Source organism: Dunckerocampus dactyliophorus, chromosome 14 (genome assembly GCF_027744805.1).
Source record: "Dunckerocampus dactyliophorus isolate RoL2022-P2 chromosome 14, RoL_Ddac_1.1, whole genome shotgun sequence".
Taxonomy (NCBI): Eukaryota; Metazoa; Chordata; class Actinopteri; order Syngnathiformes; family Syngnathidae; genus Dunckerocampus; species Dunckerocampus dactyliophorus.
In genome coordinates this window covers 9,550,842-9,574,787 of record NC_072832.1, presented here as the reverse complement: position 1 = coordinate 9,574,787, position 23,946 = coordinate 9,550,842, and the positions used below count along the sequence as shown (strand labels likewise).

Below are 23,946 nucleotides of genomic sequence, written 5' to 3'. Positions count from 1 at the left end.
CAACAAGACGGACGCAAGAATATCATACATTGTGCTGGTCAACAACATCCTCTTTGTTTGGCCTCGTCGGTCTTAACATAACAGGAAATAAAAGAGTGGAGCGTGGCGACGTAATGGTCCATCATTCTGAATCAAAAAGCCGAGCGCTCCACATATAACACAGCGGTTGTGTAGTTCATGAACCAACCATTGTCTCTTTTTGGATAAGCCGCTGTACTGGAAGTGGAAGTTTTTATCAGCATTTGTCACTGCTGTGTTGTTGCTGCTTTGCACTGTGGCAGATCATTATTCCAAACCCGGGTCCCTGAGGATTAGTTATTCAAGGTTGGGGTGCCTGGTTGAGATTGATAGGGTGACTCCCCCCCACATTTTGGTGTGTTTGAAGTGCTTTGTCTGGGCTGCTGGTGGTGGGGCAGAGAGGCAGGCTAGCTTCCATACATATTCATGGCGCTGAGGGTTAAGAGCTTCTTGTTATGACTGGGTGATAAAGAGCTCTGCACACCCTCCCCCAAAGACACATGCTCACATATGTGATCATGCAGTGGGGTTTAATGGCGCTTATATTTTTTTGGCCATTTCTATTCATTACAGGCCTTCAGAGACCAGTAAATATCTGGTTGGAGTGAGTCACTCGTATGATTTCTTTGTTCATCTTTATCGCGGATGCCCTTCCTAGAGAGCTTCAATGGCTGGGTGTCGGGGCACTGGTTGGGAATCGTTTCCAAGCTGATGGACCGCTACACTATTGTGTTCTAAGCAGGTTCTGAACAAATGCAAGACACAATGCAGAAGCACATGTAGGGCCATATGAAATTATTTTTATTTCTCCCCAAATTTGTTTGAGTGTTTTCCAATATTTTTTTTTGTTTTAATTTTTAATAATTCTGTTTTTTACCTTTTATTTGTGCATTTAGGTGTGAGCTTTTTGTGTCTGTGAATAAAATGTCCGTTAATTAGTGTTCCGTCGCTCTATCGCGGTTCACCTTTCGTGGACTCGCTGTTTCGCAATTTTTTTTTTTTTTTTTTTTTTTTTTTACTGTGTATGAACACTGTTACAGGCCGAGCCTGGCCCTTTAAGAAGAACTGCATTGTGGGAAGTTGAGTGTGTCTCTATCTCTTCCGTCTCTCGTCTGTCTGCATCGCCCATTGTCTTCTGCGTCCTGACTGGCTGTAGACCGTTGTCAATCAATCTTCTTTGTGCCGCCCTGCCATGTCTCTTGCTTGCTAGCTTGCAGTCTTGTATGTTTCTCCACGACAAAACCCACATGGTCGACAAAACGTTATGCGCCCAAAAGGCAGAAATGGATGCTAACCATCACACAAAAGGTTGGACTTCTAGACGTGCTGAAGCGCCATTACGGAATAAATGAATCCTCTGTTTGAGGAGGAGGACTGCAACAGCGGGTGTACTGCAGCAATATATTTTAACAAGAATGCAAAAACGCTACATTATAGCGGAACGCCGCCAGGATGAAAAGGTGCAATGGGAGGAGTGAAATACGCGCCAATAACTTAATAATTTCTTGTGTCCGACCTCGTAGGTTGATTATTGAAATTCAAATGAGTATTTAGACAAGAGAGAAATGTGAGAAAATGTTATTGCATGTCTGAGAAAAGTGTATCCAGTGTATGGTGACAGTCTTAAAACATATATAATAATTGTAAAAAAAATAAAATAAACCTGACTACTTCCCGGATTTCACTCATTGCGACCTATTTTGGGAACCTATCCTCCGCGATAAATGAGGGAACACTGTAATTGCAAAAATCCTTACATTTATTGTATAATACATGTTTGGATTTTTTTCAGAATTTCATTATTTTACACACGGATGTAGCTTCGTCAACTTTTCGAATGGGATGTCAAATTCCTCAACAAACTGAGATACTTCCCCTCACAGGTGTTCCTTCATCCTCCCGATGACAGCGTTTAATTCACATTATGTAAATTTCTGTGAGATTCTGCGTTAACAGTAGATTCCATTTTTATTGGCCAATTCCGCAATTCCACTCATAGGGCTCTGCACAAGCTCGTAAGGTAACTCCAAATGAGTTGCACTTTCCAGATAGAATACTGTAGATCTATGACAAAGGTGAATAATACTGTCAGATTCTAACCCTCCATTTACCTCTCCTGAGGCAAGGACACCCAATTTCATCACTGGCTTATATAGTTGTCTATATTCTTGGAATCACGGTAATCCATATGCCTAAAACATCAGAGTTCTTGTTCAAAAAAGAACTTTGTGTTAGTTTAAGGGTAATACATCCCTGCCCTACAACTGAATACCTCAGCTTGTTTTGTTTAACTTCCTGCTGTTGCAGTGCAGGTTGGAGACTTTCATGTCCCTGTTGCTGCAAAACAAGCCAATGTTTCCAGATCAGGTGATCCAAAGTCAAACTACTTGGCTTGAGAGCACACTTGTCAGTGTGAACTTGAAACCCACACCATCGATCCTCTGAAATCATCATCCTCCGGAATGTTGCTGGAAATCATGCGGCCAAAATGGGAACTGAAAACATCAGCCTAATAGCGCTAATACTCGTCTGGCTGTGCCCCATTTCTGTGACGTGGTTGTAAACCCTGAGCATTGCTACGGCGACCTATGTGACTCTGAGCTATTCCACCACAATTTTCATTTTATTGTGTAGCTATATACACCTTATTCTCGAGTACGTTTTTAATTTCAGCTCCAACAGTGCTAGATCATACACTCTCTTTACTCGGTGAATGCTGTAGGTGAATAATGCACACACAAATACATCTGTTTCCATTTAAAGAGTGCAATAACATCTGCACACATCTGTGCGTAAGACAAGTGCAATAACATCTATACACATTTGTGTGTAAGAAATATGTCAACACATGTAATGACACCAGTAGATTTTGATTCTATAGCACCTCATACTTTAGCACTTGGGCACTTTAGCACTCCCTAAGCTCATAGTTTTGAAGTGCACATGATTTTATGCCTATTGTTTATCTGTCTGATTACTGTTTTTGCTAATTAAATCCTTGCTTCTTTTCCTTTAGGTCAAATGTTTTTGTACTTAACATCCACCTGCCCTCAGGGACTAAAGGTGGAAATGATCTCCCCTCAACTTTGAAAGCTGGCATCCAAACAGAAGTGTCCAAATATAATGATGCTGTTCATTACTTCTGCAAATGTAGTGGCGCTCTTCTGTTTTTTACTTAATTATGCAAAAAAATTAACACATTTTCTTCCACTTTTTGCAAAGTTGGCACATGGATCAAGTGCAGATCCAATTAAAGGTGTGGATCCACTTTTGCTGACATTTCCAGATTGGCCATCCCCTTAATTTCTCAATACATAATGCATGAATGAAAATGACAATATGCAGAAATACTGTATGCAAGAGGTGAGTATGCATGTTAAATAGTGCATACTTAGTGCTAATCCAAGGTAAGATTGTTCAGTCTGGATCGAGGTCTGTGTTGTGTTCACAATAAAACTGCCCCATAAATGTTTCTTTGTTTAAGAACAACATAGAGTTCTTGTGGGGCCATTTTTCTGGGTGAAATCTGGTTCTTTGTTTGGGAGAAACTGATTCGGATGGTTTGCATGGACTTGTAGATCCCTGTGTCCTGTGTCTGTAACTTCCTCAGCAATGGGTTGAGTTTTTTTTGGACACTTCCTAGACATCACATCTTCCTCATTGTCATTGTCCCCTCCTTTGTGAAGGTGTCTCATGGAACCTATTTCAAAACAAGGACAAAGGCTAGCACTCCACTGGAGTGGATGAGCTTGACGTGTCCGCACACAAAGCAGTCGCATCTGTGTCCCTATTGTGTTGGATGCTACTTTCACCTCTTTGTCTGTTTCTCTGTTTCCCAATACTGGCACACTCCGTTGGTGGATGTTGTCCGTCTATGCTGGAGATACTGTATTATCTGATAGTAACAAAGGCAATGTGCAAATAAATATTTTATTAGAGCTTTCCTCTCTTGACTGGGGTCCCTTTTCCCTGGTGTATTTCCAACCCTGCTAGTATGGTTTTCAGTTCTTATGGGTTGTAAATTAAGGCACATCTCGCCATCTTTGTCAGTTGTCATTTACCAACGAGACAGGAGCACGTGTTGCAGGAGAATCTGTCCCAGGGGGATTGAAGGCTTTCCTCATTTCCCCTCGGAGTGTCATCCGCAACCTTTTGTTATTGTCGACGCAGCGAGGCTCTGCTTATGTGGGTGGAGGGTGGAAGGGCTTTCGGGGTGAGGAGAGCACCCCCCCCCCACCCCCACCCCCGATGCCTCTGCACCAGGCTTCAGGATGCTCTGCTGGTTTTTGCTTTCTCAGCACCATAGCTGTGTGTGTGTGTGTGTGTGTGTGTGTGTGTGTGTGTTCTCATTGTGTGCTTAGGCTCATATCAGTCACGGGATTCCTCTGTGATGAAGCAAGACAGACCACGCAGTCAGCAAAGCCACCACTTCCAGCTAAGATTTGGGAATGTGCATAAATCCGAAGAAAAGGTTCTATTATATATTTGAGGGCGAGTTGCTCTGTGCTGAGTTTGCATCATGTACCATTTGCTTACTTATTTACAACGATAAATAATATACGTTTTTGAAAACTCGCTGTCATGAGATCCCCTACAGACTACCACCTAGAAATGAATAGAAAATCACTTTTATTGACATCTATACGGTATATTCATCTATATATATATATGTCTGCTTTACATTGAAATATGGTCTTCATCACATGGGGTTTGTATCTAAACATACTGTAAATGTCCCAATCGTGTAGCTTTTAGTAAAACCTTTTTTGTGTTTTAAATTTTTAATAAAATGTGGTGTAGCGTGACTATCTGAGCTTTATTTTGCCGGAGTGTCTCCGCCTCTTTCCACCCTTTGCTGAGGCTACACGGCACTCGATAGTAGAGAGAGCAGGCAGCAGTTGGGATGGAAAAACACAGCACATTCTTTCCCTTCCAAACCTTAGTTTTGACATCACCTCTGTACATGTCTCCGTCTTGGAATCTTGAATGTAAGCGATGACTTTTCCATGCTGGGTTGTGTCAAGATAATGCAAGACGGTAGTAAAGTCTATTTACTTAAAGTAGTGGTTATTAGTTTATTGAATTACAGTACAGTGCAGTAGTTACTTGTGAATGATGCTGCATGTTGCTTGGCTGAACACATTATTTAAACTATGATTACTCACACGTACATTTACTTTAATGTGCAAAAGTCACAGGCCACCATTAGAGTTGAAGTATTTCCCAGTGACTGTATTAGTAATAGTTAGCATTAGGGCTGTAGCAATACACTAATCTCACGATATGACAGAATACATATTTAGCTCACAATACGATATATATCACGATATTCCGCCGATGATACGATTCTATACACTTACATCATTTTCTGAAAGATTTTAAAGGGCCAGTGTGATTTTTGTGGCATCTTGTGAGGGTTCCATTAGCTTGGATTGAATGAAATAAATTGAAACGTGGGCGCATCAGTTACACAATATAACTTGCTATGCTAGCAATAACGACAGTAGCTGCTAGATGACTAAATCTCTCTTCCAGGCGGAACACGGGGGATTTCAATGGGAGTTAATATTGAGGATGAAGAAGTGGCCGTGGTTTAACCAGAAATGGGTGGGCCTTGAATCGGTACATTATTTGAAGTCTGAAATTGACATGGATTGATCAGAAGTTGCTATATTTATTGTTTATTGCTCAGCTATATGTGTATGTGTGTAAGTGATCTGTAAGACTTTATTATTGAATTATTTTTAATGATCTGTGTGGTGTTGGCGATTCATGCAAACATCCAGTGAAGGCAAACAGGGAAATAATCTGTCATCTTTGTTCAGTGTAGTTTTCCCAAAAGCACCGTGACGAGCAGTTTTCCAACTGACTTGATATCACCAGCCAAATTAGAAGCAAATACGGAAAAAAAAACGTCGGCAGTGACCAACGCAGCACGAGCCGTTTACAGCTCTGTGTTGTCAAGTGCACAACGTACGTAACGAAACAAGTTTACCAAGTAACTTTAGATACGAGCTGAGCCGAGGAAAACCTAAAAAAAAAAATGTCCGGAGTGGAGGCAATGACCAACGCGAGACGAGCCGTTTTCATCTCTGTCTCGTCAAATGCACCGCGTACGTAACAAAACAAGTCACCAACTAACTTCCAATATCATACAAACTGAAATGCAGCAAAATAGAGAACGTGAGCTGGAGTGACATGCATGCCTCCTCTCTCTGGCTGTAGCGAGTCTGTCTGTGGGTGACTGCGAGTGAATACATAAGTAGCTACCCAATGAGATTTTTCCTTCATCACAATTACGGATAATGACGAGCTGTAACGGAGTCGAAAGGAGACAGTACATGAAGTTGTTCATTGCTCTGTGTGCATTATATGAACAAATAAGTAAGTTTAATTATTATTTTGTGCAATAATCTTGAATATTTCATTCATATTGGTGTGCCAATCCCCGCACACGGCACAGCGGTGAAAACTTGTCACCGTGAGTTGGGATTTCCCCGAAAATTAGGATTTATAGTTTGTTGTGTGTATTTTTGTACTTCGGGTACTGCTTTATCATGATAGTTAAACTCTCTTCTTCAATTTGGTATTAAATGAATATGTAGACATAAACCATAGCCATCGTGAGTGGACAAAAAAGTGAAGCTGAAATTCAACCCATTCAAAAAATATGTAGGATGATTACTTATCTGTTTATCAGTGCTCATGTCAGACTTCATCAAAATGTGACCACGCCAAAGAGGGGAGAGATAAAAAAAAGACAAGCGTCCACCGCTGTTTGATTGCCTTGTTGTGAACTGTTTCATGTCTTTATTCAACACACCACGCACACTCACACATTTAGAGCTAATCATTTCAACGACACACAAGGTTATTGGCCTCCATTTTTGTGATCTGTGGCTGTGGTATATTCCCTTTCCGGTTTGTGGTTGTAATTTGTTTCGTCTTTCGTTGATGTGTTTCTTTCAGCTTTTGTTAATGTGTCTTCTCAAATGCTAAAGTGTTTAACAGTTGGTTAAAGTGTTTTGCACTTCCTGGCCACCGTAGTATCTTATTCAGAATAGCTTAACTTTAGGATGCTCTGATCCATCGGCCACCCACAAATATCAGCGGGTTTCCGTAAAAAATATGTCATCAGCATACGCCGATAAATGCCTTTCAAAGCCCATCACAAAAAAAGATCACCTGTGATATCCACCTCGTACTATTTTAGCCTGCAGGCTCACAGAACCTTGTGTGCAGTGTTGTGTCCCCCCTCCTCCTTTCTTTTACACTGCGCAGGCGTGCAGCGGCAAACCCGACATGTCTGCTGTGTCAGTAGGGTTGCCAACCGTCCCTTAAAAAACGGACTCGTTCCGTATTTATAAAAAAAAAAATGACGGGCCCCGTAATGAGCTGACAAGGGATGCACTTTGTCCCGTGTTGTCTCGGGTCACTTGCCGTCTTTTGGTGTATTTGGCATTGCCATATTTTATTTTACTGCTATCTTGTTACTAGATTCCCACATTTGTGTTATTATTTATTTATAGCAGTCTGTCACGAAACTACACTAACTAAAAAATGGATGCCTTTCTAATAAACAGGCTCAACGTGTGTTTTTGCAGTGCTCCATTACCCAGATGGCCTGTGGTTTTGTTTGGAGGTGCAATGTCACACTAGGAGCTGCTGAGTCTTCACTGTCTGGTTCACCCAGAGATGACTCATTGTCCTGCTGAGTCTAATTACATCAGCCGAGAGGTGCCCAATTCCCACATTCTCTCCCCCACTACACCCAAACAACAGATCCCCTTTTCAGTCTTTGCCATGTTCTTATCTGCACGAGAGAGTTGCGGGATTTATTATCTTATATCTGTTGTGATAAGGCCTCATACATTGGCCCTTGAGAATAGACTGATGAAATGCAGTGAAATTTCACCTTTTACTGAACCATCTTATAAAATTGTACTACTGTGACTACCCTAACTGTGCAAGTGCAACAGTCTTGGCCATCAATAGCCTGAATCTGAGTAGAAAATGTATTTTTGGTGCACATGTGAGTGCATGTTGCACATGTGATACAGCTTTGCTTAATGTTGCTGGATGTATCATCGAACAGTGACTGAAAAAATGATAACTTTGTGAAAAATGTGTTTACATCCTGCTCAGTATGTTGCACTGATGTCTGCCACCCCTCCCAATGCTGCTGCCCCTATAAAGCAACATCATATGCAATTGTATGGCTGGCTATAAACTGCACAGAAGAAAGGAACAAACACTTTCTGTTCCTCTCGGTCATTCATCCACTTGCTATTTTCAGAGGGAAGCCTGTTTTATTCTTATCTGAGTTGACTGTCGGGATCTGCAGCTTGTCAAAGATTTGACACTCTCAAACAGCCGAAAGTAACTCTTCAGAAACCAGAAGAGGGGGGGGGGAAAGAATTTTTAAAATGGAGTTTAGGATTAAAAGTGCACTCAGAGTGGAACTCTTGTACTGATCAAGTACTCGCTATTCTGTTTTTAGATTATTTGTGTCAAGTCTACTGCATGTAGGGAGCCTGACTTGTGCTGACTTGCTAATTGTTTTCCTGCAACAGTCACAGCAGTTGGTCTAACTCTTCATGTCCCTGTGTATGTGAGTGTTTCGAGTGTGTGCTCAGACCAATAACAAGTTGCGTGATGTAACTGCGGACTGTCACAGCGCGCAACCGGGATGAGTCACCGTCATCATTGGGAGCCCATTATTAACGCTAATGTGTCTTCTTTTTGCAGTGGCTCATGCGCAGGACACGCACAACCACTCCACAGAGAAGCCCCTGATCCAGTGCTTTAAGTGCGGGCAGCCATGTAAGGGCGAGGTGCTGCGGGTGCAGAACAAACACTTCCACCTAAAGTGCTTCACATGTAAAGGTACAGCAACACACTTCTGAATTAACAATGCACAAATGTAAAGGGTTGAGGTAAAGGTGTCATATTATATAACTATGCACATTTACTGTACTGTATGTGTACAAGTAAAGTCAGTCAAAAAAATGTGTCATGAAGAGGAAAAAACACTGGACTGCAAGTCGCATTTATTTAAAAAGAAACCAAGAACAAGTTCTTCAACTCCACTATAGCACACAGAACAACAGTCTGAATAGGTGTCCAGTATGTTAATGGTTAATGGTTAATTAACAAAACAAGCCAGTGAGTCCACCCAGCAACTTCATCAAGTTCCCGATCTCATTCCACATCACTGAATCCACTGAATTCTTTATCCTGAGTCTCTACGCTAGAGCACCCTCTTGTGACCGTCAACTGTAGCATTTACTCCCTCGTTCAAGACAGTTCATATGAATTAACAATAAAAACATTTGAATTATATATATGTATTTTGAGACTTAAGTCGTAGGACCAACCAAGGGGCGTCTGAAGCTGTAAGCAACGCGATGTGGGCGTCGGGAGGGAATGAATCTTGAAGCCACATGGTGTAGGCTCCGGGGGGGGGACGGGCTGTGGAGCGGGCACCGGTGGCAATGGATGTTGACATGGTGCGGGCTCCGGAAGCGTCGGGAGACGACGCAGTATGAGCTCCGGGGCTGTGATGGCGTGGAGCGGGCACGTGGCGTGTCTGAGGCTTTGTGTGGGGGGGTGCACTGACCTCCTTTTGGCGTTGCACTGGACGCCACACAGGAAGAGACAGGGGCCTTTGTGGGCTCAGTCATCGGCCGACGCTCGAGAACAGCGCAAGTGGATTGCCTCACCTCGGCACGGCGTGGCAAGGAGGAAGTGAGTGACTCCACTGGCCAACATGTGTGCCTGCGCCACGACCTTGCTGGCGAGTGAGAAGTTGGTCCTGTGTACACAGATGCTGTGGGTACAAACTATGGGCCTCCCACACCATAGTTTCCAGCTCCTCTGGAGTATACAGCATGCTCTCCTCCTTCATTGCCTTTAGGACCTGCCAGGTCCAGAAGTACATCTCCACAAGGTCGTCATGTGGTTGGTGCATTCTGTCGTGCTTCAGCACGATGTTAATGCTGGCGATGACCCCAAGATGGTAAAATGTATATTTAATAATGCTGTTTTAAGCAGAATCCAGGCTCCAGCACTTGACAGGAATAGAACACAAATCATGCATAATGCACCAACGCAGGACTGACGCCAAAGGCTGAACTAAATAATCACAAACAAATGAGAAGCAGGTGCGTTGGAACAAAGGGTAAAAACAGATGAAAACTGAACGGAACAGAACAGGAAGTACAGTAACTACAGAATAAGGGCATGGAAGCGGAACTAATGCATAAAAAGTTAACATAAACAAACTGTCATGCAGGCACACACACAGGTTGTGACATTGAAGATATAAATAAGACTCATGCTCATGTATGCTGCTATAAATGTGCTCCCGAGGGGAGCTGAGTGAAAGGATGTTGGGGGTTTAGAGTTGAGTTTCAGCTTGCCGTGGGCTAGGGAGGAGCTCGTATTTTTATTAGGTATTTTAATTAGGCATTATTGTACCAGTTGTGAAATAATTCACATCTGCAATAAAAGCCTGTTGTTCCGGTGATCAGGTCTGGTGTTGTGTGTCTCACTGATAATTAGTGTAACATTACTGACACCTAGTGACCTGTGCAGAAGACTACATATCATTCACAGCGTCTTTGAATGCGTCTTCCGAATGCCTTTTATTTGACTTCATTGAGCTATTTTTACGCTTGAAAATGCTCAATTTCTGCAAAAATACGTCAAATTTGCTTCAATATGCATTTTTTAAACTAATAATAGGTCGTATTCAACCACAATACAAAGACACAGTTTGTCTTTGTATACAGTGTATATATCCTGAATGTTTTTTAGCTGCGATTGGCTGGTGACAAGTCCAGGGTGTACGCCGCCTCTCGCCAAAGTCAGCTGGGATAGGCTCCAGCACACCCCTGCGACCCTAATTCGGATAAGAGGCATAAAAAATGAATGGATGGATGTTTTTTAGCTGCTGTACAAAATAAAAAATATCAAAGTTGACTGCTGCATCCTTTGATTTTTCAGTATGCGGCCCTTGGTGGGAACATTTTGGAACCTCCTTATGTAGCTTATTCATTGATACAAGCTTAACGGAGCCGTTTTAAAAATTCTGAATAAGGGACGAAGGCTGGTGAAGGTGCAATATTTATTCAATGTGTTGCTAATTCAACCCTGTCCTAATGGTGGGCCTCCTCTTCTTTTCAATGATGTGTTTTCTTTTCTTCTTATGTTTATGTTTGTGTTATGTCTGCTTGACGTGACAGCAGTTTTTGTCATTACATTAAAGGGCTCCTCCAGCTGCCTAGAGGGTCACCAACATTCGAATGTACGAATAGTACATTACTTATATTTGCTGTCAGCTAATAATAGCAATGTGGCTAAGTTTGACTGCAAATCGTTGGTCACTTCTGCGACACTGCTTTTGTGTATGCGCATGTGCTACAGGCATCTACGTTTATACGAGACAGCGGTGAGTGACTGCCACGAATGGCAGTTATTTCATTCGGGACAATTTTTCTGCAGTTTATTTCATAATTGTGAAAAATATAGATTTCTTTTTGCACATTATGTTCTTTAAAACCACTATTGGTAACATACGCTAGCCAGTGGTGGTGTTCTTAGAATTTTTGGCATGAAAAAATGTAATTTGGATTGAGTACGGTCCCTTTAACATATCTGACTGATCTGACGATACAGTTTCCTACAAGCTGTAATGTGACTGCCATCGCACTACCTGACTTACATAGTCGTGGCTCATCTTCTCTTCTTCGACTTGCGGGGCTCCACGCTGACTTCCCTGATGAGTGTCCTTCAGTGTTAAACCCTATTAGGGATGAATTTCTGGCATGATTACTACTTCGACGCCATCGACTGGCCTAACGGTCTCCTTCTTAAAGGCTCAACCTGTTCTAGTGAAGACCTTAGTGGTTAATCCGTGACTGGAGCACTGTTGCACCTATCAATGAGGGCCCAGAATAACAAGCTTAAAATATGCTTACTCTGAGATTAGCGCCTATTTCTGTCTTTAACAAGTGGAAGTACGCACATGCCTTGATGGTGATGAGGAGTTTGTGAAAGGAGGGCAGTGTCCTAGTCAGGAGTTGGAGCTGTTTGATTGCCCTATACCCAATTCGAACGGTTCTTCAATACATATAGACGCAATTTGCATGCCTTTGTTTTACTGCATTCAAGCCGCAAAAGCAAGACATTTAATTTCCCCAAATGCACTTGCATTATAAACCCTTTTAGCTTTCTAAAAATGACAACGTAATACATCACTTTTTCTTTTCATAAGAAGTGATGGTCACCATCACAAAGATCAACTGCCGCTTGCCTCTCAAATCAGTTAGCTTACAAGTTAATCTCATCATCCCTGAGCCCTAATGCAATTAAATCTTATACTCTCCCTCACTCGCTGCCATTCATCCGAAGGATTTAGCATGGCTCGTTGCGTAAGAATGATTAGGTCAAGTTAACGCAAACATCAAAATATTTTCCCCCTTTGCTGCAACGTTTCCAAAATCCATTAAATACTCAAGCCCCACGCTGTGATGCTGGAATGGTTCATATGATCTACACGACCGGTCAAACGTTTTAGTTTTTCCAGTTATTTATTGAAATTCAAGTCGTTAAAGTTTGATGAATAGCTTGAAATGGTACAAAGGTAAGTGCTGAAGTGCCAGAGTTAAAAAAAAAATAGGTAAGGTTACCCAAAACAAAAAAAATAATGTGTATTTCAGAATTATACAAAAAAGCCTGTTTCAGGGACCACAAAATGGGTCGACAATTTAAAGCTGTTCTACAGAAATGGAGGTTGATCAAGGTTTGGCAGTTGGTGCAACTAATTCCTACAGGTGTTCCACGTTCTGGAGTACTTACTACCTCCTCTGTCTGTGTAAAAACAGTGTTTGGAACACACGGTGGTACTATGCCCTGGCGAACATCAGTTGAACAGCATTGTACTGGAAAAAGTAATTTGCTGCTACAAAAATGGCAAGAAAAAAGGGAATTAACAATGGAAGAGAGACTTAACACTCATCGTAACGCTTAAAAATGTAGTTTTTTTTTCCTCCAGAGAAATTGGAGTGGTCTAAACCTTTTGACCGGTAGTGTATGTGGTTAAAATATTCTAAATATAGACGTTACCCAAGCTTGAACTGTAATGGTGAGTTCATACATCATATACATTGTCATATGGTTACTTAATATGGTACATAAATACATGAAGAAACACTGTAACATAATGAAAGAACTCTCCACAACATAAGGTACACTCCTATAAGTCTAATGAAACTACAGCCTCAATAGTAAGGCATTAAATTAATATCTCTCTGACAGTTTAGAGCAGTGTTTATCCACTGACCCACCATCACCCCTTAATGACAAGCAGTGACCCAAATAGCGAAAATTTATCAACTAAAATTTCTCGAATATCTTATATTTAATGAAAAGACACCACAGTTTGAAATTTTGCAACCTACCAGCTGAGAATGACTGGTTTAGACTAAGCATTATTATGGAGGTAGAGGCACACTATTGTACAGCTATTGTACAGTATTATTATTAGTATTAGTATTAGTATTATTTGATTGTGTGGGTGTACCCAATGTTGTGACAGGTGTACCTTATTTGTACCGGTCTATTAGTGGGGCTCATGCATTTCCATTGAAGATCTTTAGACTGTGGAGTAGAGAACATGGAGTTTTTAGCCATTATTGATACACATTGGGATTTGTACTTAACAAGGGACATCTGTCCAGTTCCAAAGAAATACATAGAAATCCATAGAAACCATGTATTTTCCAAACCTTTTAACCCTAACTCAGTGTGTCTTTGTTTTACATGACAAAGTTATAACTGAATAGAAGGAACTAACTACATAGTGTGGAATATTTAAAGCCACTTATCTTCAGGGGCAGATCAAGACTGTTTCCTGTGCTGGACAATTGTACAATTGTTGCATTGAGCGCTACACAGTCATTTACATGAATATTCAAGGTGGTGCCCTGTCAGTGGAATAAATGTTCCGACTGGCAACCCTGCTTTTGAAAGGAATTTATATGTTTGAAGTCTTTTTTTTCTAAGCACACACTAGCAAGTCTTGACAAAGCACTCATGCATAGAGGAGTGCGGTGCTTGATGGCTGAGTGTTCTGTGTAGTATGAGCTGAGCGTGAAATGATCCGTGCCGCTATATGTGCTCTGTACAGTGTGCGGGTGTGACCTGGCCCAGGGGGGCTTCTTCATGAAGAATGGAGAGTATCTGTGCACGCTGGACTACCAACGCATGCACGGTACCCGCTGCAATGGATGCGGGGACTTTGTGGAGGGGGAAGTGGTCACTGCATTGGGAAAGACATATCACCCGGCCTGCTTTGTCTGCACTATCTGCAAGTAAGCTTCAAATCGATCATACTGTACGTTGGACTGTAGCAAGTACAAAAGCATGTGAGTGCATTTAAAATGCGTAAATGGTAGGTTTTACATGACAATACGTCATGGAAATACCTCATGACTTTACAGTACATCCTTTGTCAGGTTTGACCAAGACCTTCTGTCTTTTGTTGTTTTTATTTGTACAGTATATATTACACCAGATAAATGGATGGAGAGACAGACCTCCAAGCCACACTCAATAAACTTTTACCACAGGGTCTGTTTACCAATAATCGATGCCTTCCCCTTTCCAGACGGCCCTTCCCTGCCGGAGACAGGGTGACCTTTAATGGGAAGGACTGTTTGTGTCAGTACTGTCTTGAGCCTATGTCTCCAGGACCAAAAGACATCCTGGGCTCCAGTAGTAAGTAACTCTTGTCCTGTCATTAATACACAGGAAGGCATTGTCTTTCAGCCAGTGTTCATTTATTTTCATTTAGCAAGTCAGTTTCAGGATTTATAAGATATTGTATTCGGGTATGGTAAATATTTTATGAAAGTATGCATACACTTTAACCATTGCCCACTCGCATTCATTTCAAGGTAATTGAACAAAGGGCTAAATTGGTTCAAACCCACAATAAATAAAAAACACAACAGTATTCAAACATTAGCAGCTTGAGTAAGAAAATCTCAGTATAACAGTCTATATTTAACTATTTCTATTTGTTTATTGATTAAAATGGTGGGGTAAGTCACTGTTGATGTACTACACTGCTGACGGGGATGTCATACAACTTCATGGCAAAAAATCCGAGCTATCCTTTTAAGAGGTTTCACAAAAATATGGCATTGACAATTTAGGAACCCTTTTCATTTTCAGTGGCTTTCAGTGATTGTAAATATATCCGTATTAAAGTATTAAGTATAAGTATTAAAAAGGTGGTTATATTTACAGTGTGTGTTTTTGGACACACTCGATGCTATACTGTACCTGTAGCTCGCTTGTATTGGACTCACGAGATTATGCAGCTGTACTATTTTCGTGGCTGATGAGTGTATGTTAAGACATTAGAAACATGCACTGAACAAGTTACAACAATCGTTTTGTAGCCATAGCGTGTAACCAACTGGTAAAGACTGAAAGATGAGGAGTTTGTTCTCTTCTCAAGACATTCCTTACTAAATTAAGCAGCATTTTCTTTTCCTCAGGAAAGGGGGCTTTGCAAACCCGATCCCTCACCCTTTAAATGTTTCTTCTTTTCCTTTGCCTCTCTCTCCTTCTCCCACCCAGCGGCCTCTCTGCTGGCAGCTGAAGAGCTTTCAGACAAGGTCACCTATGAATAAGACATGCTTATTCTCCTCACGTCATCACCGCAACCCCGTTATGCCTTACGTACTTACGTCCCCTGTGGTTGCAGAGGGTTCTGCTTTCATCCTCTACTCATTAAAGGAGAGATGACATGTTGTTCATTAAGGGAACCAACCGCTCACACTGTTTACAGCCTCTGCATCGTTCTTAGATATGGGAAGAGCTTCTAAAGCCGTGGCTTAAGAGATGAAGATGATAGAAAGAGGCAGCTACTACCATCTAGCGTCTTTGGTTTCACTTTGTTCACTAAGTTCAGGGTATTAAAAAAGTGAAGTGAGCATTAAATAATCCACACTTATTTTCATACAGTGTTATTTAATAACATTTGGTGTATTGAAAGTTGACATTGGCTTTCTTAGGTAATGCATCTTTTGCTACTTTAGATTGTGCAGGGTGTGGCCGAGACATTAAGAACGGACAGGCCCTCTTAGCGTTGGACAAACAGTGGCATCTGGGCTGCTTCAAGTGTAAGGCCTGCTGCAAAGTGTTAACCGGGGAGTACATAAGCAAGTAAGTAACTGAAGCTCCATTTCTACCCCGCAGTATAGTCCTTTTTTCAATTTCAGTTCTTAGTTCTCACTTTTGACTTCTTCACTTGGGGTACCAAGCACAGTGGCACTCTACTGGGTGGAGCTAAACACACTGAAGCTCATTGATTGGTCAATACACATGAACAGAAGGGAAGAACAAATACAATGGCTTGATATTTACAGTATTTAAAGGTGCATCTCAATACATTAGAATATCTTAGAAAAGTGAATTTAGTTTAATTCAAAAAGTGAAGCTTATACAGTGGAACACCGGTTTTCGTACGCCTTGGTTTGTGTCGGTTTTGGTTTTTCAACGAAAATTATTGCCACAGTTGTCATTGTCTCAGTTTTCGCACACTGTCTCATACGACCAAACAGTGGGGGACACTATAGACAGACTTCAGCCAGGGAATCTTTTTAATCATCTTTATTATGTGTGTGTCTGGGTGGTTTATTTGTTCGTAGAACAACTCCACCTTCCTGTCTCCTTCCTTCCTTATTTCAAGCACTGTGCCATGCACTCATGAGGCAGTGTTGGAGGAATCTGTTCTTTTTTACATTTTAGATGAAGTTGCCAGAACTTTGATAAAGACGGTGAGCAACACTACTGAATTGAAGAAAGAACTCGTGGTAGTATCTGTTACTATCGGATTGTAATGTAAGGTTCCTTAGTTAACGCAGGTTGCGGGGGGAATGGTTTAACAGAGACACATGCGAGATAGTGAGCCGGGTCGGCGTGTGTATTGGTAATTGTACCTGCTGCTGAAGTTTACAATACAGTTCAAGTGAGCAAGTATACATCTCTTACCATCCACTTTTAAAATTTGTTATGGGAAAAATGTATTTGGTTTTCTTACATTTCAGGGGACCTTTTGGAATGGACCATCGAGGAAAACCGCGGTTCCGCTGTACACAACACAGAGTAGAACATTTCAAAAATGAATAGTTTTGATGATGGTAGCTTACAGCTAATAAAAACCCCAAATTCAGTGTCTCATAAAATCTGAAAAACTGTCAAAAAGTTCAGGATCGTAAACTACTTGTTTACGCTTTCATCGCGCAAATGAGCTGAAAAAGCATCCTGCGCCTTTAATTAGTCTCTCAGTCAACAATTCGCACAATATTCTAATTTACTGAGATGCACCTGGAGGATACAAGATGCACTTATAATTATGTGACAGTTAACTATTAAGAAAAACAGAGTTCAAACACTCACAATGATTAAACCCTCATTGTAAATTCTATTTATTTGCCATGTTGATGAACTTGCGGTAGTTTGCAATATACCCACAAAACAATTTCAATAGCTCAACACATGTAACATTACCAACAGTAATTTAAAACAATTGACCATCTGAGTATGTACATTTTGAAAATAAATGAAACTTAACATCAGTAGAATAATTTCGAGCGGCAATGTAAATTCCTGATGTTCAGATTTGACTTCCTCTGCTTAGGGATGGTGCTCCGTACTGTGAGAAGGACTACCAGATTCACTTTGGAGTGCAGTGTGAGGCGTGTCATCAGTTCATCACTGGCAAAGTGCTCGAGGTAAGCGACAAAGCCATTATGCACCAACTATAATTACTGGGAAATTTTGGAAATCTAGCGAACCCAAAGCAGTTGCACTCTCTTTTTCTTTGAAAATGTGGATTTACATAACGTGCTGCTACTTAAATTCAGTTTCCCATAAATGTACTTTGTTAATCTCTGCTGTAATCGCTCCAACACGGAGCCAAACACTCTCTTGACATGAAAGTGTTCTACTAAAAGATTAATTCTGGGTAGATTTTCAGCTCTTTCCAACTCTAAATGCTTGCAAACACCAACTATAAGCTCACTTTGCCAGAAATTATGTAAATATTACATAAAATGTCTAATGTGACGTTACGTTCCGCATCTGTAATGAAACTATTGCTGAAGCGTCCCTTGAGCTGTAGCTTGTAATGTTGTAGTATATGTCCTGCTTATTGTTTATATTTGTACATGTAATCAACGCTTCAGCCCTCTTGCCACAAGTATCCCGACTGGGCCTTGATCCAATCAGACAACGAGCCATTTCGTCATATGAAAATGTCACTGCCAGCCAGCCATCTGAGCTTACAGTAATCCAGCATTAAGGCAGGACTTTATGACAATAGGAAAAGATCGTTGCATCTCACTCATGAGCTGATGCCAAAGCATCAGTGGCGCCAAATGGATGCCAGGCTGTCTGACAGTTTCAACAGCGACAAGTTCAAAGAAAACGTTTGCTTTGCAAACCAGCGCGTCTCTTGAACTCTACTGGCACGGTGGAAGCTCCTCGTCTAGTAGATATTATTTTATTTTAGTGGTGGAGTTGTGTGGAGAGCTGCCAACACTTTGCTGCAAAAATGTCACACGTGTTGAATTACTTTGAGAGCCAGTGACAGTGAAGGCCATTGCATGTGATTCATAGCCATTAAACTACTCATGGGCCCCTCAGTTCTATTTGAAAGAATCTCTATTTGTTATCTTTACGCATATGTTTTTGTTCTCAATTCAACACCTCCCTGAAGGTCAAACACCCACCAGTGTGTTTCCTTTTGCGTACAACGTGAAGTGCTCGCTGGATAATATGGGCAATTCATGTAGCTCTCTCTTCAGAGTGGTGGAAAGCTGAGTGTATTGGCCGGTTGCACGTGACGCCACGTCCGATCGCAGTCGTCACAGAGAAAATGCAGCAGACATTCATTCAAGCATCAACATCCATCCAAATGGAGATTCTAACCCAGATCTTCCAGATCTCCTGACTGTGTGGCCAACATGCTAACCCCTCGACCACCGTGCGGCCGCATCAACATCCGTCAAAGAAAAGATAAAAAGAATGACGTGTCGCCATACTTTTGTACATCTTGAACTCATTGTGTGTACCAATGTTTATATTGTATTTCATATTTTTTTGTGTTTATTTGTAATTTGTTGTCACATCACGTAGCACTGATAGCAAGCAAGCAAGCAAGCAAGATGCACATCGTGTATCTATTATAACAGCACATGGATATCGTCTGATGTTTGAAAGCAGGTCGACTGTCAAAGTATTGTTATTCTTTCACATTTTTCTGAAAGACTGAGGTATTATCACGCCCCTCGCCGTCTTTGATGAAACGTCCCAAGGTTTAACAGGCTTTCGGGTTCTGAGCAGGCACGCATAGCTGAATGCAAGGAGATTATTGAGTTTATTTCCTGCCTGACCGCTAAAGATGTCATTGATCTTCCTTTTACCTCTGATGGCAGCTCTTTTCCTTGTAATGTTTTTGCAGGCAGGAGATAAGCATTACCACCCCAGCTGTGCCAGATGTAGCAGGTGCAATCAGATGTTCACCGAAGGAGAAGAGATGTACCTGCAAGGTGAGCTGATGTTCTTGTGTCGTTATCTTCACGTTCATTCTTTATAACCCCATGAAGCGTTTTTTTTAAAGCAACATCAAGAATGTTTGGTGCAACCAGACTGTGCATAATATATGAGTGACAAAGCAAATGAACATGAATGTCTGCTGCTGTTGCAATGCAGGACGATGCATTCTTACGTTGATGTTGTTTTGGGTTTAATTCATAATGATCTGTTACCTAAATTTGTATACCATATATCCTGAATTGTGTGTTCAGGCTCAACAGTGTGGCATCCTGGCTGCAAGAACACAACGAGGACAGAGGAGAGACACAGGGAGAGGGTAGGAATCTTAAGCAACTTAAGCACAGAGCACTTTTCTGTTCATGTCCCATGACAACATTTTGTGGGAATGGAGAGAAATTGTGAATACGTATCAAGCAATTCTTAGAAGAACAGCCCCTTCTTAAACTAAGAGGCTGTTTTGGGTTCAAAAATGTAATTATTGAAATGTTTGACTTGGGGTACACTCACTGCACAATTAATGACATACGCTTGCACACATCTAATTCGATCCGGTGTAAAATCTATATTACAAAGTCTGCATTAACAAAGACATTAATGCTCAGAGAAGTACTGATTTAACAATATTTTTTTACAATATGCCTTGATAAAGAAGCTCATATTTGAAACATTTCTCAGGATGATACAGTGCAGTTCTGCACTAGGTAGTGCAATGCACAGTATTTGCCTGCGACAGTGACTTCTATCAAAACAGTCTGTTTTATAATTATATGGTTTATACAACAGAACCCATTTAAGTTGGCCCCTGACAACCTGGCTCAGTCCACCAAATTTTTAAGTCCTTGTCCACTTACAGTCATGGAAAAAAAATTGTATTAATTGTTTTGACATAACCACAAATTAGCTTTGATAAAAAAACAAACAGCAATAATGATGGCGTTATCAATACTACAACATGACTCAACATAAACTCAACCATGTACAGTCATGGAAAAAAATTATTAGACCACCCTTGTTTTTCAGTTTATTGAGCCGTTTTAATGCCTGGTACAACCAAAGGTACATTTGTTTGGACAAATATTATGATGATAACAAATATAGCTCATCAGAGTTTAATTTAAGAGCTGATATCTAGCAACTTCCATGGTTTTCTTGATAATGATCAAGTTCTTACATGAATAGCTATAGCTTTGTACTGCCAACAAATGTAACTCTTATGAGCTATTTTTGTTGTTATTGTTATATTTGTCCAAACAAAGGTACGTTTAACTGTATCAGGCATTAAAATGAACAAGAAATTGAAGAAACAAGGGTGGTCTAATCATTTTTTCCATGACTGTACATGGTTGAGTTTTTGTCATGTTGTAGTATTGATAACGCCATCATGATTGCTGTTTGTTTTAATCAAAGCTAATTTGTGGTGAGGTCAAAACAATAAAACAATAAAGAAGGGTGGGGGGGCAACAGGAAAGTAACTGCCACTTACCTTCAAATCTTGGGCATGGGACCAAAGGTCCTTTCTTTTTTTGTGGTTAGACTTTGCAGCCGTTCTTTCATCCCCCTTTCCGCAACAAAATGCACCCATTTAAATTTTGCACAAATGGAGGAAAAGGATGACAACAAACTGGCATAGGTTCAAAGTTTCCTTTATTATCGCGCGTTCTTTGGTTAAGTCGATTTGAGTGAGATATCAGCTGAAACGGCTTCCACTTGATTGCTCTTTAGAAGTATATTTTAGAACCTTTTTTGTAAAAAAATATCAGCATACCATATTATGTGTGAATTCCATCACTTAACAAAGACACAAAAGCTGTCCAGTCAAACTTTTGGTCCATGCCAGAAGACCGAACCAGAAGTGTAAGTTATCAACTAACCAGCTAAGAAATATGCAGGGTTGCTATGCAAATATGGAAAGCATGGAATTTTATTTGACAAATTTCCAGGTCTTCTCAAGCATGGAAAAATATTCATGTTTCAAAAGTTGTTATCACTGTTCTGTTTTCTAAAAGATAAGATTATGAATAACTACAAATAAATAAATAATAATAATGGATTGATCTGTTTTTCTAAGGCACTTGCTAGGGCAGCTAAGATGCTGTGATGTTTGTGCACACAGTGGGTGATGCATTCTGGAAATCGTTTGGAAAGATTACTGAGTTGAATGGCCTGCTCTCTGCTCGTTTCCTCCTCCGACCCTCCAACTCCAAGAGCTACATCACCTAGCTATAATCTCCTGGAAATTACTGACATACATATTCAGAATAATGAAAACAAACACTTAATTCCATCATGTATTTACACGACACCAGGGCTGCAACTAACGATTCTTTTCTTAGTCGATTCATCTGTTTTGATTACTCGGGTAACTGGTTAGACCTTAGATGGACCTAATTAATATGAGCCAAGCACAAACAATTAGTAGTTTGGTTCGCAACGTGTCGATCACTGTTTTCCAAAGTCAAAGCTGATGTGTGTGAATATCTTGTTTTGCCCAAAACACATATATGATAGGTCTGCTTTCGTGGATGACTAAGGACATTAAAAATATTCACATTTGAGAGGCTGAAGTCAGAAAATATTGACATTTTTAAAGAAAAAAAAACAATCCATCCAATACCAAAGTACTCGTCGATTAATTGGATAATCCGTTAATCATTGATGCATCAATTCAATGTTGCAGTGTTAATGATACTCATCTATTTACCGAGTATGGAAAAAGTTAGGAGAAAGTCTGACAAAAGTCAGGAGAAAGTCTGACAAAAGTCAGGAATTTTGAAGTGTAAAATCCATAGAAACCCTGAATATGATTAATGACATATGATGAATTAATTAGGATTTCACTGATATTGAAAACATGATTTAGAAATGATACATTTTTTCTGTGATTTTGTCCTACAAAATAGTCTCCCGAAAACGTGTCCAAAGGGGAAAACCAAGGGGCGTCTTATATTAAGTTTCGACTTATGTTCTTGTCAATTCGGTAGATCTCATTCACTTTTTTGGTTTTTGAGTATCCAGTATGTGTCAACTGTGAGTCAGACAGGCGAGTTACAACCCCTGTTTGATGTCCTGTGAAACCCCTCTCCCTTCCTCCACAGCTGTTGCCACCGTCCCTCTTATTCCTTCAAAAAACAGAAAGGCAGGTACTGTATTCGCTATTGGCTGTGAGATGGCATCATTGTGTCTCACCCTACACATAGGACACAGTGCACTGTATGCTGCTATCTGCTGGAGATAGCGTGCACTGCCTTCTCTGTGCTTTCACAGTCATTCCGAATAATGACTAATTTGTCTTTTTTAAACACCCCATTTACCCATTAGGTTAAACGCTCGTTCAATTATACTACATTCAGGACGGCTGCTGTCATGCAAACAGTTCATATTTCATAAGGGTTCTGAAAAACCACAGCTCTACGCCACGCACATTCACTTTGCAAATTTGCAAATGAATGACCCCATCCTGAGCAGACATGTTGAAAAGCATTTGAAATGACTTCCAGTAATACAGGGGATGCAAATCTCTCCCATCGCTTATGCTCATAATGGCAAAATGATGTCATGTTGGTGTGTTTTGGGAAATATATAGTTAGAAAAGGGGGGCTGTGGATGATGACAAGCTGGCGGCCCAAGTGAGATGTTGTGACTATTACATTTCCTGCTTTCTGCAGCCTACGAGGTCGTCATCCGAGAGTATTTCTTCCAGACCTGGTTCAAGCATACCTGGCTCACCGGGTCACACAATCTATGTAAGCTATATCACAGATACAGTACTTACTCTATGTCTCTATATGTTATGCTAAGGCTGTCTTCTGTTCCCTCTCTCCAAATGAGAAATATCCCTTTCCCATTTTTGTTGAGCCCAATTGTTACATTTGCACCTTATTCAAGAAGACTCGACTGTACATAAGCAGTATGTATCTCTTTGCTTATGTCTGTGTATGCATGTTTGTCTTTATTTGTCTCCCTAGGCAAAAGTAGACAATGAGATTCTTGATTACAGAGACCTAGCTGCCATTCCAAAAGTCAAAGCCATTTATGACATTGAGCGACCCGATCTTATTACCTATGAACCTATGTACACCACCTCCCTGGAGGAGAGAGAGGAGAGACGAGAGAGTGTAGGAGAGGTAAACAACCCTGCACACTTCTCACCTTGCATGCACGGCATCCTTGTGGTCATGTTGAACTACAAGAATGAATTTCCAAAACTGATCCTCTGTTTACTTGTGGACTTGTGGAGTCTGGGTGGTATGTCATCATCAATATTACCAGTGCATCTTCATACATCTGCTCATG

At 40.8% G+C, this 23,946-nt stretch overlaps 1 protein-coding gene across 6 annotated transcripts in view; it reads left to right on the top strand.

Moving 5' to 3' along the window:
• The window catches only part of LOC129194388 (actin-binding LIM protein 1-like), a 53,948-nt gene that overhangs the window by 14,213 nt on the left and 15,789 nt on the right, over positions 1 to 23,946 (top strand). For all 6 annotated transcript variants that reach the window (XR_008573754.1, XR_008573752.1, XR_008573751.1 and 3 more), the window contains exons 2-10: positions 8,767 to 8,904; positions 14,210 to 14,393; positions 14,690 to 14,799; positions 16,131 to 16,257; positions 17,735 to 17,828; positions 19,559 to 19,646; positions 19,905 to 19,969; positions 23,319 to 23,396; positions 23,619 to 23,777. Coding sequence is in view for 2 of the 6 variants with exons in the window: in XM_054799593.1 (XP_054655568.1) it covers positions 8,767 to 8,904; positions 14,210 to 14,393; positions 14,690 to 14,799; positions 16,131 to 16,257; positions 17,735 to 17,828; positions 19,559 to 19,646; positions 19,905 to 19,969; positions 23,319 to 23,396; positions 23,619 to 23,777 (1,043 nt within the window). In the remaining 4 variants the exon portion in view is untranslated. The remainder of the gene's footprint in view (positions 1 to 8,766; positions 8,905 to 14,209; positions 14,394 to 14,689; positions 14,800 to 16,130; positions 16,258 to 17,734; positions 17,829 to 19,558; positions 19,647 to 19,904; positions 19,970 to 23,318; positions 23,397 to 23,618; positions 23,778 to 23,946) is intronic.